This window comes from Leiobunum rupestre, chromosome 1 (assembly GCF_980474605.1).
Source record: "Leiobunum rupestre chromosome 1, qqLeiRupe1.1.hap1, whole genome shotgun sequence".
NCBI lineage: Eukaryota > Metazoa > Arthropoda > Arachnida > Opiliones > Sclerosomatidae > Leiobunum > Leiobunum rupestre.
The window spans coordinates 42,095,279-42,111,424 of NC_143384.1; the positions used below are offsets into that span (position 1 = coordinate 42,095,279).

Genomic DNA, 16,146 nt, shown 5'->3' on the forward strand with positions numbered 1-16,146 from the left:
CCATCTAAAACAAGGTATTTACAAAATTCCATGTAGTTCTTGTGAAAAATGTTACATTGGGCAGACAAAACGATCATTAAAAAAACGTATCAGTGAACACTCAGGCCATACTCGGCGTGGAGAATGGCATCAATCTGCTATTGCCCTGCATTGTAAAAACACAGGACATTATGCAAATTTCCCGGAGGCGTAAATAATCGCGGAACCAAAATTTTGGAAGCAGAGAGACACACGTGAATCTATCGAAATCTACAAAAATAAAAATTCATTAATTAATATCTCAGATGGACCTTACCTTCCAGCAATCTACAAAAAAATAATTGATAAACATATTTAAAATTCGAATGTTTACTTAACAATTTTTATCTCTAGTTTTGATAAATAGTTTTGTATATATATTGTAATAACTTTTCGCCGCTCTTCTTTATCGCCTTGACAATGACACAATGTTGTGTCGAAACTAGTCGGCTTTGTTTCTATTTATTTTAAATAAATAACTAATTTTTACTTACGCATTAAATTCGTGGTTTTTTTATTCTTAATTCAAAGAGACCTTGTTTTACATTACATGGAACGTATAATAGGCTTCGAGTTTAGGAAATATAGCGCCATCTGCCTTCTCATCTGACAACTAAGTATCTTAAGAAAACCGCATATGACTTTTGAATTTCAATGTTCAGCTGTTGTGCAGAGATCATTTTCAACGAGCAGAAATCTTTCATATATTAAATTTAAAACCAGTGGTGAAGTCGGGCCAGGGCGCCGCCCCGGTGCATTTTTCAAAGGCAGGGCTCCGCCCCGCGTTGGTTTTTCGGTTATCCCAGGGTGCGCCCTGCGTCTTTATTTCATCTTGGCAGGGCGCGGCCTGCCCCTTTATTTCCTCTTGCCAAAGCGCGGCCTGCCCCTTTATTTCCTCTTGCCAAAGCGCGGCCTGCCCCTTTATTTCCTCTTGCCAGGGCGCGGCCTGCCTCTTTATTTCATCTTTCCAGGGCGCGGCCTGCCTCTTTATTTCATCTTTCCAGGGCGCGGCCTGCCTCTTTATTTCATCTTTCCAGGGCGCGGCCTGCCTCTTTATTTCATCTTTCCAGGGCGCGGCCTGCCTCTTTATTTCATCTTTCCAGGGCGCGGCCTGCCTCTTTATTTCATCTTTCCAGGGCGCGGCCTGCCTCTCTTTTTCCAACTTGCTATAGCGCGCCTAGATTCTTTTTCGTAAATCATTGGCACTACGCGTTCTAGTTCGTCTAAATATTTATTTTATTAACAATATTGATTTTAAGTACCTTTTATCCATTTACTAATTTAACTTCACCTTTCCTACTTTACTGCCAGCTTTCTTATAAACCCCTTCAATATCTCGAGAACCGTTTTATTGACGGATTTGGTTCCAATTAGAAAGTTGTTGCTCGCCATATTATTAGTTCAAAAATCTTTGATTTGACCAAATCCGCCTCTCCTCTCTCGGCAACTTGTGACGTCAAAAGCGCGTTTCGTTCACTCCAAAACGTTTCAGTAAAAAATCATAAACCAACGCGTCATGTGAATGTAAACATTTTTAACGAACTTTTAGGGAGCACACATTTTTTATTAAATCGTTATCGTCCAATCTGATTTGCCTTTCAAAGAACGCTCTTCGGTGGCACTAACCTGGTCCTTATCGGGTACAAGTAGTCGAGACAGAGATTCCAACGAGAAAGGACGTGTTTGTTGTCGCCGACACTTAGCGTCTGTAAGTACTTTTAGTTTGATCCTCAGCTAAATTGTCAAGAATGTATTTTTACCGTCCGAGATAATAGGATAACAAAAACATCGATCTGACTGACTATTTGTTTATCAGCGTCTGTTCTATTACTAGTAAATTTACAGTTAATAATCAAATTTAGTCGTACAAAAATGGAAAAATCGTGCCGGGAAACAACGTTGTGGAGGTGTGTCAATTTTATTATCAGTACTTTTTTCGTGATGGCCTCTTTGGTACAGGTACGTAGAGTTTGTTTTACATTCTATGGAATTTCAAATTACAATTATTATTTAATCACGCCGTCCCCCCTGGAAAGTAAGGAAAAGTGGTTCACGCCCCCAAAACAAATTGAAAACTCGGTTCAGTGGCGTAGGAACGTGAGGGGGGGGGGCTATTACTATTTTGGGGGTGTCTAACATGACTGGTTTCAGCTGGTAGCACGAGTTACCGAAGGGGAGCCTGGGTGGAGGCTGGAGCTACTGGAAATTCGGGCCGAATTTTTCCAAGAATTTAAAAAAATTGAAGGGGTCTTCCATAAAGATTGCTTTGTAGTATTCCCTTTAAAGATAATATGACCCGAATCTTAATTTTTCAAATTACCCTGTACGGTGGCGCCAGAGCTGCAAACGTTGGTGTTCCACACCAAAGACCTGAGATTATATTCCCTTTAACGGTTGTTTCGGAAGTGATAAAAATACTTTATGGCCGACTTTTAAATGTAAAGTGTTTCAAATGCGAAATATCATTTTATAAAATAGTACTTTACAGACTAAAGGCGGCCTTACACTTAGGCGAAATGTCATGACAACGAGCGTCGACGCAAAATAAATATATTAGTCCTATAATGCTTGTTTTTCACTAGGATGATCAAATAAGCGAATAAGTAGATTAGTCCATTATGAAAAGGGATAAAAAGGCTAAACTGTAAACAAATTTTAAGAAATTTGAAAACTTACTTATAAGGCTTAGTTTCTCCCAATAGCGAGGGGCTAACCACTCTTAGAAAATCTGTACACCGGATTACACTTAGATTACCACTGCCAAAGGCAGGGACTTCAAAGATTACGCGTAATCCCATTAGTACAGTCAAAGGTACGGCTCTGTACACCGATTACGCGGAGTGATCAGCCCCTCGCCCAATAGTCCAAGAGCCCATGACAAAATAAGCATGTGATAAGGTACACGATGGGTCAAGGTATTTCTTAATTAGGTTAGTGATTTGTAACAAAGAACTGTTTGTCTTACGGGTCAAAGTGGGGGCTTTCCGGAAATACAAACCACGTGACGTCACTTCCGGTGACCTTGAAAATTGATATCACCTGATATTGGTATCATTCGATTGGTCTCAACGTGCTCTTACCAAATATCGCTAAACCAACCTTCAAATCTGAACCAAATGGCGTCTAAGACTAAAAAAGTAATTTTGTCTTACACATGTAAATTTGGTAGGGGATCAAAATTAGTTTTTTTAATCTTATACGCCATTTGGTTCAAATTTGAAGGTTGATTTAGCGATATTTCGTAAGACGAAACCGGTCTACCGTTGGAATATCTGACTATTATATTTTATTTTGTTTTTCACCAGAAGATCTATTTGGTCCGAGTTTCGCGTCTTTATATTTGCTCGAAGACCTATCGGTACGAGCTATTTGTAAGTTTTTAAATTTCTTCAAATTTGTTTAGGGTTTAGCTTTTTTATCCATTTTCATAATGGACTAATCTGCTTATTCGCTAATTTTATCGTCCTTTTCAATGCAGCCCATAGGTGGTTCCTTTTAACTTAACACTTGGTTTTCACTAGCGCGTCATAATGTATTTTTCTTTACACGCGTGAAAACGTGAGTACGTTCCCATTAGATCAACTATGAGAATTTGCCAACGTTTTCACGCGCCTAAAGAAAAATACATTATGACGCGCGCTAGAAATTTTTGCCCTAATGAAAACCCGCCTTGCAATTGGCCATGTTTTTTGTTAACATTATCTAAAGGTTATCCGTCCAATGGCTGATCGGAATCACGATAAAATTTAAAAATTAGGGCAAAATTAGTTTAATGCATTGTTACTCTATGTCGATATTTAAATAGCCAAAATCTTACTAGATGGCCCCAACAGTCTGAAACATAAATTTTAAACTATCTAAAAACCAATAATTTTTTTATGTGTTCCTTTTAAATGGCAAATATTAAGGGCCGGACTGGCTAGTAGTTGGCCCCACCGGCTATGCAATCGTGTTGGCCGCATTTCCCGTTAATGCCAAATTTTTCCTCTTGGCCCCCAATTTGAGTTGGATCCGATCTGACCAGCGATCGCCGGTTAGCCGCCCGGGCCAGTCCGGACCTGCAAATATTTTCCCATTTGCTATAGGCTTGGTGCGTAGTTTAAATTTTGGTCACAAGTATCGCCGCCTACCGACCGAGTTTTAAACTGAATATATGAAAGCTGTCTGCTCGTACAGAATTATCTCTGTACAACACATAGATATAGGAAACGTATAAAAAGGTCTAGATAAAATATTTCAAAGGGAGTGAATACGGAGGTGACAGCTAGCAGAAACGCGTAATTTCTGCAGGCTATCCTTATAAGGCGCTATCTATCGGTAAGAAAGCTCGTGCTATCGTCGCGAGAGCCATTGTCTCCTGCTTAAAAATTATACTAAAAGTCACCAACAGATGTTGTCTAAAGATTACGGCCTGCGGAAAGGTCAAGCACTTAGTACTAAAATGCTCTTCGTCACGTGCCTTCCTCGGTGTCTGCTAGGTGTCAATTCCGTATTTTATGTTAGGCTTAGACGCCCCGAAATTTATCTAGACCTTTATATACATTTCTTATATACATTTCTTATATCTATGGTACAACAGCTGAAATTTCACCTAGAAATTCAAAAGATGTCTGCTATTTCTTCACATATTTAGTTGATGGATATTAAGGCAGATGGCGCTATATTTCCTAAGCTTGAACATAGAAGCCTATAGTTTTTAAATAAAAACAAAATATTGTTAGAAGTAGTGTAATGTTAAAATTGGCACCATCTAGTATAAATAAAAGCATTAATATGGAACCTCTAATAGCTTCCCCTTAAAGGGAGTATAAACCCTCAGTTTGGTAGGATGCGCTAAGACTATACCGAGTAGCTTCCACAAGCCTTCTTAGCGAGGGGCGTCCAGGAGTTAGTTTAGTTAGGGTGTATAACCTTTTTCGGAATTGGAGGGTAAAACCCTATCAAAGTAACTCCTCGGCACCCCTCGCTAGGAAGGCTTGTGGAAGCTACTCTGAGTGCACCCTACCAAATAAGAGGGGTTATACTCCCTTTACGCATTTTTATGAATCGTTTTAGTTTTGATCGATACTTATTTGTACAGAAATATTTGATACACTTTTGATATTATTGAACATTTTGTATATAGCTAGATGATCCCGACAGTTGGCTCTGGATAGTAAGCGGAGTTTTCTTTTTAATAAATAAATGACAGTAATTCCCGCGACCTCTCTAATGCGAGTATCCTGTTCCCGTCCGCAGACTTTGTATTTGATTCCGGCCGGATTGTCGCTAGCCATCACTTTTAATCCCTTCTTCCAAGGTAAGCCGATTTTACCATTTCCGACGAATGAGACCTCGCCAGGAAACTCGTTACATTTTGACCAATAATGACGCGTTTCGGGAAGCGGAAAGACGTGTCTGAGTCACGTGACTGAAGGGGAGGAGCTAGCTGAAATCAAAGATAAAAACATAGAAACTACCACAGGAATAGAAGGCCGGGCAAAAGGTTCTCCCTTCATACCCGGTTATCTCTGGTCCAATAAAAAAAGCTATGAAAATGACGGCCAATTAGATTCAAGCGGAAATGAACGGAGAACCTTTTGCCCGTACCGAGCCCGTAACACTTTTCATCGACTCTTTCTATTCCTCTTGTAGTTTCTATGATAAAAACTAGATTCTAAATCAGTGCCTCGTGCCGCTCGTGCGTAGTCAATAGCGTTTACTCGCTTCCTGCCGGAGCTCCGAAAGCATTATCTCCATAGTTTCGAAAGCGTGAGCTCAATAGTTTCGAAAGCGTTAGCTCCATAGTTTCGAAAGCGTTAGCTCCATAGTTTCGAAAGCGTGAGCTCCATAGTTTCGAAAGCGTTAGCTCCATAGTTTCGAAAGCGTGAGCTCCATAGTTTCGAAAGCGTGAGCTCCATAGTTTCGAAAGCGTGAGCTCCATAGTTTCGAAAGCGTGAGCTCCATAGTTTCGAAAGCGTTAGCTCCATAGTTTCGAAAGCGTGAGCTCCATAGTTTCGAAAGCGTTAGCTCCATAGTTTCGAAAGCGTTAGCTCCATAGTTTCGAAAGCGTTAGCTCCATAGTTTCGAAAGCGTTAGCTCCATAGTTTCGAAAGCGTTAGCTCCATAGTTTCGAAAGCGTTAGCTCCATAGTTTCGAAAGCGTGAGCTCCATAGTTTCGAAAGCGTGAGCTCTATAGTTTCGAAAGCGTTAGCTCTATAGTTTCGAAAGCGTTAGCTCCATAGTTTCGAAAGCGTGAGCTCCATAGTTTCGAAAGCGTGAGCTCCATAGTTTCGAAAGCGTTAGCTCCATAGTTTCGAAAGCGTTAGCTCCATAGTTTCGAAAGCGTTAGCTCCATAGTTTCGAAAGCGTTAGCTCCATAGTTTCGAAAGCGTTAGCTCCATAGTTTCGAAAGCGTTAGCTCCATAGTTTCGAAAGCGTGAGCTCCATAGTTTCGAAAGCGTGAGCTCCATAGTTTCGAAAGCGTGAGCTCCATAGTTTCGAAAGCGTGAGCTCCATAGTTTCGAAAGCGTGAGCTCCATAGTTTCGAAAGCGTTAGCTCCATAGTTTCGAAAGCGTTAGCTCCATAGTTTCGAAAGCGTTAGCTCCATAGTTTCGAAAGCGTTAGCTCCATAGTTTCGAAAGCGTTAGCTCCATAGTTTCGAAAGCGTTAGCTCCATAGTTTCGAAAGCGTTAGCTCCATAGTTTCGAAAGCGTTAGCTCCATAGTTTCGAAAGCGTGAGCTCCATAGTTTCGAAAGCGTGAGCTCCATAGTTTCGAAAGCGTGAGCTCCATAGTTTCGAAAGCGTGAGCTCCATAGTTTCGAAAGCGTGAGCTCCATAGTTTCGAAAGCGTGAGCTCCATAGTTTCGAAAGCGTGAGCTCCATAGTTTCGAAAGCGTTAGCTCCATAGTTTCGAAAGCGTTAGCTCCATAGTTTCGAAAGCGTTAGCTCCATAGTTTCGAAAGCGTTAGCTCCATAGTTTCGAAAGCGTTAGCTCCATAGTTTCGAAAGCGTTAGCTCCATAGTTTCGAAAGCGTTAGCTCCATAGTTTCGAAAGCGTTAGCTCCATAGTTTCGAAAGCGTTAGCTCCATAGTTTCGAAAGCGTTAGCTCCATAGTTTCGAAAGCGTTAGCTCCATAGTTTCGAAAGCGTTAGCTCCATAGTTTCGAAAGCGTTAGCTCCATAGTTTCGAAAGCGTTAGCTCCATAGTTTCGAAAGCGTTAGCTCCATAGTTTCGAAAGCGTTAGCTCCATAGTTTCGAAAGCGTTAGCTCCATAGTTTCGAAAGCGTTAGCTCCATAGTTTCGAAAGCGTTAGCTCCATAGTTTCGAAAGCGTTAGCTCCATAGTTTCGAAAGCGTTAGCTCCATAGTTTCGAAAGCGTTAGCTCCATAGTTTCGAAAGCGTTAGCTCCATAGTTTCGAAAGCGTTAGCTCCATAGTTTCGAAAGCGTTAGCTCCATAGTTTCGAAAGCGTTAGCTCCTTAGTTTCGAAAGCGTTAGCTCCTTAGTTTCGAAAGCGTTAGCTCCTTAGTTTCGAAAGCGTTAGCTCCATAGTTTCGAAAGCGTTAGCTCCATAGTTTCGAAAGCGTTAGCTCCATAGTTTCGAAAGCGTTAGCTCCATAGTTTCGAAAGCGTTAGCTCCATAGTTTCGAAAGCGTTAGCTCCATAGTTTTCCCTAAGTTGAAATAAATACATTTAGAATAATAATCAGCTAGGCTAATAACCAAGGCACCACCTTAGGCCTAAGTCATCTAGCGACTTTTAAGCCGGGTTACAATGCGTAGGAGGGTGGCGGCAAGCCCATCATGCCACGCGAGCCAACATGTGCTATTACCATTAACCACTACATTCTTGCTAAAACCCTTTAATTATAGATAGGTTAATTAAGCCACCCCCTGAAAAGCTGTAGGGAAACCTTGTAGCTTTATTGGGTACAATCTCGACCCCTACAAGTTTTCACGTTTTCGAGTGGTAGCAGGCCAAAATTGATGATTATATAAATATTTTTTATGAAAAGTTTTTTATTTAAATTGTTTAGTCAATTAGCCTTTTTAGTTTACATAGAGCCACGTAGCGGCCAACGTGAGAAGTTTATAAGCTGCTGAAATGTCGTCTGCTAAGTAGACGATACATCACGAAGCGTCTACTTGACAGACGAAAATCCAGCAGTTTACAAGATTTTAGCGTTAGCTGCTAAGTGGCTTTATGTAAATTGAAAATATTTTGTATGCCGACCGACTGTCTTAAGTCATCTAATTATTTCTATTGCAGAGACTAAACTGTGGAAAAACGTCACGTTGACGTTTGTAGCTCTCTGTATTTCGATTGGTGGTTACGTGTTCTTCGAGTACGTCAATGGAATAACTCGAGGCAGGATACAATTCAACCCACTACAATCTGAAGAAGGCCGGTAAGAATTAACAACATAATCCCGCCATTGGAAAATATATGAGGTACGGACAAGCTTATTTTTTACCGCAAATTCCATCAGAGGGCCAATTTTTTCACACAGATGCCGCGTTTTGCATCATTATCCAATGGACTCAATGGGCACTGTGCCCAGGGCCTACGAAAGCTGATTGGCAACTTACAAAGATACTTAATAGACCATTCTATAAAATACTACTTAATTTATGTGATTATTTACTTTTTGTACATAGTAGCAGAAAGTTTGGCCCGATTTTTCATGAATCAGGGAGGCTCATAAAAGGATTATCTGGCAAACCTGCCAACCTAGTTGTCTGGATAAATAGCGGATTTTTGAAACAAATCCTACTAATTTAACGGTTATAGTTTTATACAAACCATTATAAATAGATAATTAACTATATCTAATTTATTTTGTAAATAGTTCAGCTATGGAATTACTATATTTTGAAATATATTATCTTAACGTAAACTACCTTAGCTATATTTTGAAAATCCAGTTTATGGGTGACGCTTCTGGATGTACTTTTTAAATAGAAATGAGCCTAAGAAGAAATTTTAAACCAAAGAGTAAATAAGTTTGCAAGTCCTACTGAAGTAGCGCTAAGTTGTCTCTGTGAAAGTGTTTGGCCTGTTTAGCTAGGAATTTATAGAAAGGTCTCTTTTAGCTAGTACTCGCATTTTCTGTTAAAATAGAATCACCTAGTATCCAACACGATCAGTGGCGTCGCCAGGATTTTAAAATTGGTGGCGCTTTAGCCATAAGCCCTGGTCAGGGCCGTCCCATTGAGGGAGAAGGGGAGGAACCCCCCTCCAAAAAAGGTTTCAAAAACTGAAACATCGAGGCCGACTAGTCAAAATTAATTTTTTTATGTCCTTTTTCTAGGAAGAATTATTTATTTCTTTTTTAATTCTACGAAACTTTTCGCTAAGTGAAATTTTAGGTGGCGCTTCAGAAATGTTTCAAGTGGCTCAAGAGCATAGTGACGCCACTGAACACGATAAGCTCATAAACTACTGGATTTTCGTCTGCTAAGTAAACGATTTGACATTAAAACACAGTCTGTGTAGCAGACGAAAATCCAGAAGTTACGCGAGCTTCTCGTGTTGGCTACTAGGTGGCTCTATGTAAAATGAAAAGGCTAATTAAGACCAGTAAGTCTCAAAGTGTGGAGGTGATATTTACTTGTTTTTCTTTATATAATAGAGAATTTTGTGGCATTCTCATCATTATTGGGTGGTTGCAAATCTGTAGAATACATCGGACATCGAGGTAATTACCTACTGCTGTCACTCTATAAGCTGATATTACGCAATCTGAGTTATGGACTAACGTGACCAGATATGACCAGAAGGCGAAACAGTGGTTGCAACGGAGAGGTGAGACCCGAGGGGCTGATCACTCCGCGTAATCGGTGTACAGAGCCGTACCTTTGACTGTACTAATGGGAATACGCGTAATCTTTGAAGTCCCTGCCTTTGGCAGTGGTAATCTAAGCGTAATCCGGTGTACAGATTTTCTAAGAGTGGTTAGCCCCTCGGTGAGACCTAGGAGGATTCAAGTGTACCTGGAGAAGAAATTTGTATTCCCCGACCAATGTTACGCGGCTCGGCTACAGATGTCGCCTGCTGTGTCAAATACTTGGACATAACGTTTTTAGCGCCACCTACAAAGCTTCAAAGTAACCTAGGAGCTATCAAAACATTCGTCTGCTAGACAGTATTTCGAACTTCAACGGTTTTTAGCTTAGGCCACATCGAAGAAATTTGCCCGAAAACTATATAATTTCAAAGAAAGTTGCAATGAATGTTAAGTTTTAAATTTAATTATGGGGAAATATTCTTGCTTTGACAACTGTCGTAGCGATTCTAGGTGCCATAAAAATATAATTTTTTATCCAGTTCCTAAACCAAACACGTGGTCATAGTTCACATTTTCCCCACTAGATGGCTCCGTTGTAGTTTTATGTCCAAGGGTTTGAGGCTTTGAGCAGCCTCTCCCGTGGCCCCCCCGAATTCTTCTCCAGGTACACTTGAATCCTCCTAGGTGAGACTGGTTATGCAGCAGTTTTTGCAGGGAACGCAAATTATCAGTACCCTTTCTACCATCTGGGTCTAGGATGGGCGGTGCTTTTTTGGCATTTCAGCCAATCAGGAGAAAGGCGTTTATCGTAGACTCCACCCACAAAACGTTTCGATTTTAACCGGTGTAGAAAATATATCGCTGCATGAGGAGCCGGGTTCGATTCCAGATAGCGTTGAGTTTCTTAACTCTGCCCACGGTCTAAAGGGGGTTTCCCCTTTTCCATAAAAAATTCATTTTAACGGTAATTGTGAGCAGTGCCGGATGATTTGTAGGGACTTACAGAGCTTTCCTAAACAGCATTTGTTTAATCAGCGTTTTTCAAAATAGCGCTTTGTCATAACAGCGTTTTGTCGAAATAGCGCTTTGTCATAACAGCGTTTTGTGGAAATAGTGCTTTGTCATAACAGCGTTTTGTCGAAATAGCGCTTTGTCGAAATAGTGCTTTGTCATAACAGCGTTTCCCAAAACGACAAATTGTTCAAATGGCGCTTTGTCATAGCGGCGGTTCTCAAAACCGTATTTTGTCGAAACAGCGTTTCCCAAAACGGCGCTGCTTTCTATAGCACTAATAATATAGGCCTATTGTAATACGTATTTTTCTTGAATTTCGGCAAATTTCATTACCTAATGGTTTCTGCCGACAGTTAGTATTGCAAACTAACCTAACCTAACCTAACCCCTGAAGTTCATATGTATGTGCCAGAATTCATTTAATTTTATAACATTTTCCATCGTCAATTCATATATATTTTAAGAAACCACCGTCTTGACCAAAACCGCTAATTTGTTTATGGAAAAAGCTGTTTTGACAAACCGCTCTTCTGAGAAACTCTTAACCAAGAAACGCCGACTAATCAAAACGCTCTTTCGACAAATCGCTGTAATGAGAAACACTATTTCAACAACCGCTGTTTTAACAAAGCGCCGTTTCAACAAAATGCTATTTTAATCAAGCGCTCTATTCCCTACATACCGTGCCGGATTAAGGACTAAACCTATGGGCCCACTCCAACTGCAACAAAAAAATTGTCTTCATGAATAAAAGAACCAGAATCATAAATATCTTATTATCTGCACTGTTTTATTTGTAGCAGACGTCTCTTAGTTTTTGAAAACGGTTTTAGTTTTAGATAAACTTGTCGAGGTTACCAGTAATAGTTAGTGTAGGGAGCTGTTGGCTCGCGTGGCATGAAGGGCTTGCCACCACCACCCTCCTACGCATTGTAACCCGATGACTTGGGCCTAAGGTGGTGCAAAGCGTATTAGCCTAGCTGATGATTATCATTGACTATTAAATATATCTTTAAGTTTTATAATTATTCGTAATTAATAAATCTACGAATATCACATTGGCGACGGAGATGTCTGCGTTTTGCTGAGATGTAAATCTACAGTGCAATATAAGTGAGTTACTTTTTACCAGGCTGGCTAAATCAAATATTTTTTAATAATATTATGGATTTATTCCATTAAATTATTAAATATACTTTCTTAAAATAAATCAGTGAAAAACCACTGATTTACAGTGAATTAAACTGATTGAAATAGCTCAAATTATGTCACTGAAAAAAATCAGTAAAAATCCATAGGCCCCCATAAAATTCTGCCCCACCTTCAGTACGGATAATCCGGTAATGATTGTGAGTGTAGGGAGCGGTTGACTCCCGTGGCATGAAGGGCTTTCCACCACCTTTCTACGCATTGTAACCCGGCCACCTGAATTTAAAGTCGCCATGGGGGCTGGGGGAGTCGCTCCCCCACCTTTTCCAGAAAATGAGTTGGCGTAAGCGAAGATTATATAAACTACGTACCCTGGATTCGAAATACAGCCTCGTTCTTATAGTCAATAGCGTTTACCCTCTTCCTGCCGGAACTCGGAAAAATTAAGCTCCATAGTTACCATGGTAAACAACAATAGACCACAGCCAACTATAATAGTCCAAGAGCCCATGACAAAATAAGCATGTGATAAGGTACACGATGGGTCAAGGTATTTTTTAATTAGGTTAGTGATTTGTAACAAAGAACTGTTTGTCTTACAGGTCAAAGTGGGTTCTTTCCGGAAATACGAACCACGTGACGTCACTTCCGGTGACCTTGAAAATTGATATCACCTGATATTGGTATCATTCGATTGGTCTCAACGTGCTCTTACCAAATATCGCTAAATTAACCTTCAAATCTGAACCAAACGGCGTATAAGTAATTTTGTCTGATACCTAAATTATATATCCCATATAAAATATATTGTAAAAAATTACTATAATTTAGGTTATTGTCAAATTAACAAACGAGCCAATCAACGCGAGGATTATTTTTATGTCCCGCCTTTTGGGTCAAAATGTAGCTTAAGCATCTTGTTTTGATTTCGACGCTAACGACATCTGTTGAAAAAAGAGCTACTTCACCTCGAGCCGACACTTGCTTTAAACATATTCTAAGCGTAGTTACTAGCATGGAGGAATTCCTCTGTTACTAGTTAGGAGACCTAGTCACGTAGGGTATGGGAGTTGAATATTCATGAGTGAAATAAATTTCGTTAGATCAAAAAATGCATATTACATTTAATGAAAAATATTTCGCACTAAGCCTTGGCGATGAAACTGGCCATAAATCATTTCGATTAATAATTTTTGGCTTAATTTTACGAATCCAGGGGACAGGGGTACGTTCAGTAACAGTCAACGGAAAAAAACGCGATGGATTTGATATTTTCCAGCGATGAGCTTTTTCGTCATAATGACGTCGTAAGTTGCTGAACGCTTTTATTCAGTCATCGGTATTTTTTAAAATGGCGTAGCTTTTATAGTAGTTTTACGTCAGTAATGACGTCAGTCATCGGAAAAACCGACTCTTCCAGCCGATGACTTCGGTGAGTAACCGATGAATATCGTGACGTCAAAACCGGAAATGCGAAAAAGCGTAATGTACAATTGCGTAAAACGGAATCAACTTCCGAGAAACCTCAACAAATCCTTGCTGAAATTCTTACAAAATTGCCAGATGAGGTGTTAGCTTTACTACCAAATCACGAAGTACCCTTTCTACCATTAAAAATATAAAAACCACTGACCTTAAAGCGCCTTATGAGAAAATTGCGCCTATAGAGCCTCAAAGGAACATAATCTGCCACTGTTCTTTATGGTAACACTTACCATGACTTAAGCCCCATTTTCATGCTCGCTGGTGGCGGATAAAAATGGACAAAATCCGCTTCCGCTACACACTTTTTCACTTTCCGCGTCGATCTGTTTCAAACAGATATTTTAGCTTTATTTTCACGCTTGCGAGTGGCGGATGCGAATTTTGACAATTTTTATCCGCTACCAGCGAGCATGAAAATGGGCCTTAACTCGAGCATTTGAATAGCGGGGTATAACCGATACGTTGATTAGACCCACTTTTAGCAAAAGTAGCATAAGACCCGAAAGTGTGTCAGCTGTATCTTCGCGCCTATTAAATTTTCTAGTGAGTCCTAGTCACCCTATAGACTACATAATCTACTAGTTGGAATAGTACTAGCAACATTTAGTCTATAGTCTGGCGTGATTATCTCTCTTCGATTTACTCGCCCGTAGACATACGTTCTAAAACGCCTCACTCGGCGGCGCTGGAGTACCTCGATTTTGATGACGTATTTTTCGACCCCCTTCGTTTCCCTTTTTTACTTTGCGACAAACTCTCATTAACTAATATACCATTCTGACACTACTTTTGCTATTAGGAATAATTTTAAATTTTACTTAAAAACCTTGTTTCATAAAAATTTGGGGATTAAACCTAACAACCACTTTATAAATAGGACGACTAGTCACGTTAGTCATATTAACCAAGTTTTTGGTGGTTTTATAATCAATCATTCTATTTTAGATATGTTTCTGATGATGTGGAAAATAAAATGGAGAAACCAATTTCTAATTTCAATCTGATGCTATGGACCTGTCTGTTTAGTCTATTGCCTTTAGTTTTATGGGCAATGTGTTATGTTGACGAAGTTAGGACCAACTTTGGAATTTGTCAAGGAATGTTTTCAAACAAATAATAATTTTAACATGACATTGAAGATAAGAGTTTTACATCATGGCCAAACATACAATTATCATTTATTACTTCAACCCATTTATTAAATTATTGATTTTGAACAGTTTGTAATTTGCATTTAGATATTAATAAATGTCCACTAACAAAAACTATTGCTTACTTTATAAAAAGTTAAATATGGAATCTTTGTCCAACGACTGTAAAAGTTGTGTTTCTGAAAGTGTTGAGGAAACAAATTAGTATAGTTATGAAAAACTGAGTTTAATATTTACATGAAAAAATCAAAGTTACAAATGTATTACGAGTTAGGTTAAAATGATTATAAAAAATGTCCACTGTGGGACCTGTCCGCTCTTTCCGTACGAGCTCACTATCCTTTCGACTACACAGTACACACCAAGAACTAAATTTTGTCCGTGTTTCTCTTAGGTCAATCAGGTTGGGAGGGTGGAAATCCCAGAGTCTTTACACACATTTTCCATCTCCATCCCGGGTTTTTCCCCAAACCTTGGTTTCTCTTCTTACCCGTGCCCTGATTGACAGTCTTTAATTCCCCAAAATACGTTGGTTTCCCAACTCTTCGCAACAGAAAGTATTTATTTTTCATAATTGAGATTTAGACGCGTTTTGTGTGGCATTTATCAACCCGAGCGTGGCTGCTCTACCAAGTCAGATAATATTTTATTTTGAAAACGCAGATGCCCTCTCCAGGACAACGCCAATACGCCATTAACATGGGCCCCTATGGTAGGCCTATGATTATGGGGACCTTATGATAGGCTTATGGTAAAACGTATTTTAATACAATAACATTTTTAGTCTGTATGTAATAGTTTCAATTTAATATCTACTCTGACTTACCATTTCAAATCAAATTATCAAAATTGTATACGCCCTGCAATTTTTAAAATACTAACCATTGTAAGTTTGCTTTAACCATGGGCTAAGAAATGATCAATTTATCATTTCTTAGCCCATGCTTTAACCATTCTCCCATCTTGAGGTTTACGCTTCTAGAAACTTCCAAAACACACCAAGGTAAGGCTAAATATAAATAATGTTCTTAAATGTTCCACCTCGGGCTACGTTCAGTAGCTTGCAACAATTTAAACGTTGCAGGATTTCTTAACCGGTTTTCTACTGTACGCTTTTTTTTCATTTCCGGTGTGACGTAGTGTTGCTGAACCGTTGCTGAAACATTTGAACCTGCTCTTCCAGCCGGTTTCTTCGTTGTTAAACGCAGAGTTGCCAGGTGGGCGGTTTTCACGCCCAATTGGGCTCCTTTTAACAGTCCGATGCGGTGAACAAGATGTACGACGGTCAGAATACACACAATCCTTCTAATGTGTTAAATTTGTTTTAGCTATTCACAGCAACATTCAACGCCGGTATCACAACCAAAATATATCCACGGTCACACATATATACAAATTTACACTTATTTGTTACGTCTAGTCATACTTCGAAAGCACCGAAGATTCCTTCGATCAGTGTCACTCTTATTTTTTACTTCTGATCACACTTATTTGTTACTACTAGTCAGCCGTTGAGTGTCACACTTATTTCTTCTAGTTATACGACAAAGACTAGTTC

The 16,146-nt window shown here is 39.6% G+C and overlaps 1 protein-coding gene across 1 annotated transcript; it reads left to right on the plus strand.

Annotated features, from left to right (window-relative positions):
• The first annotated feature begins 1,577 nt into the window (after nucleotides 1-1,577).
• On the plus strand, nucleotides 1,578-14,589 carry LOC149962963 (transmembrane protein 220-like). Its single transcript, XM_090170407.1, has 7 exons — nucleotides 1,578-1,726; nucleotides 1,881-1,977; nucleotides 5,144-5,173; nucleotides 5,257-5,317; nucleotides 8,271-8,409; nucleotides 9,634-9,699; nucleotides 14,383-14,589. Exons 2-7 carry the CDS (start codon nucleotides 1,891-1,893, stop codon nucleotides 14,552-14,554), a joined length of 555 nt encoding a protein of 184 aa, XP_090026533.1. The 5' UTR covers nucleotides 1,578-1,726; nucleotides 1,881-1,890; the 3' UTR covers nucleotides 14,555-14,589.
• The last annotated feature ends 1,557 nt before the right edge of the window (nucleotides 14,590-16,146 follow it).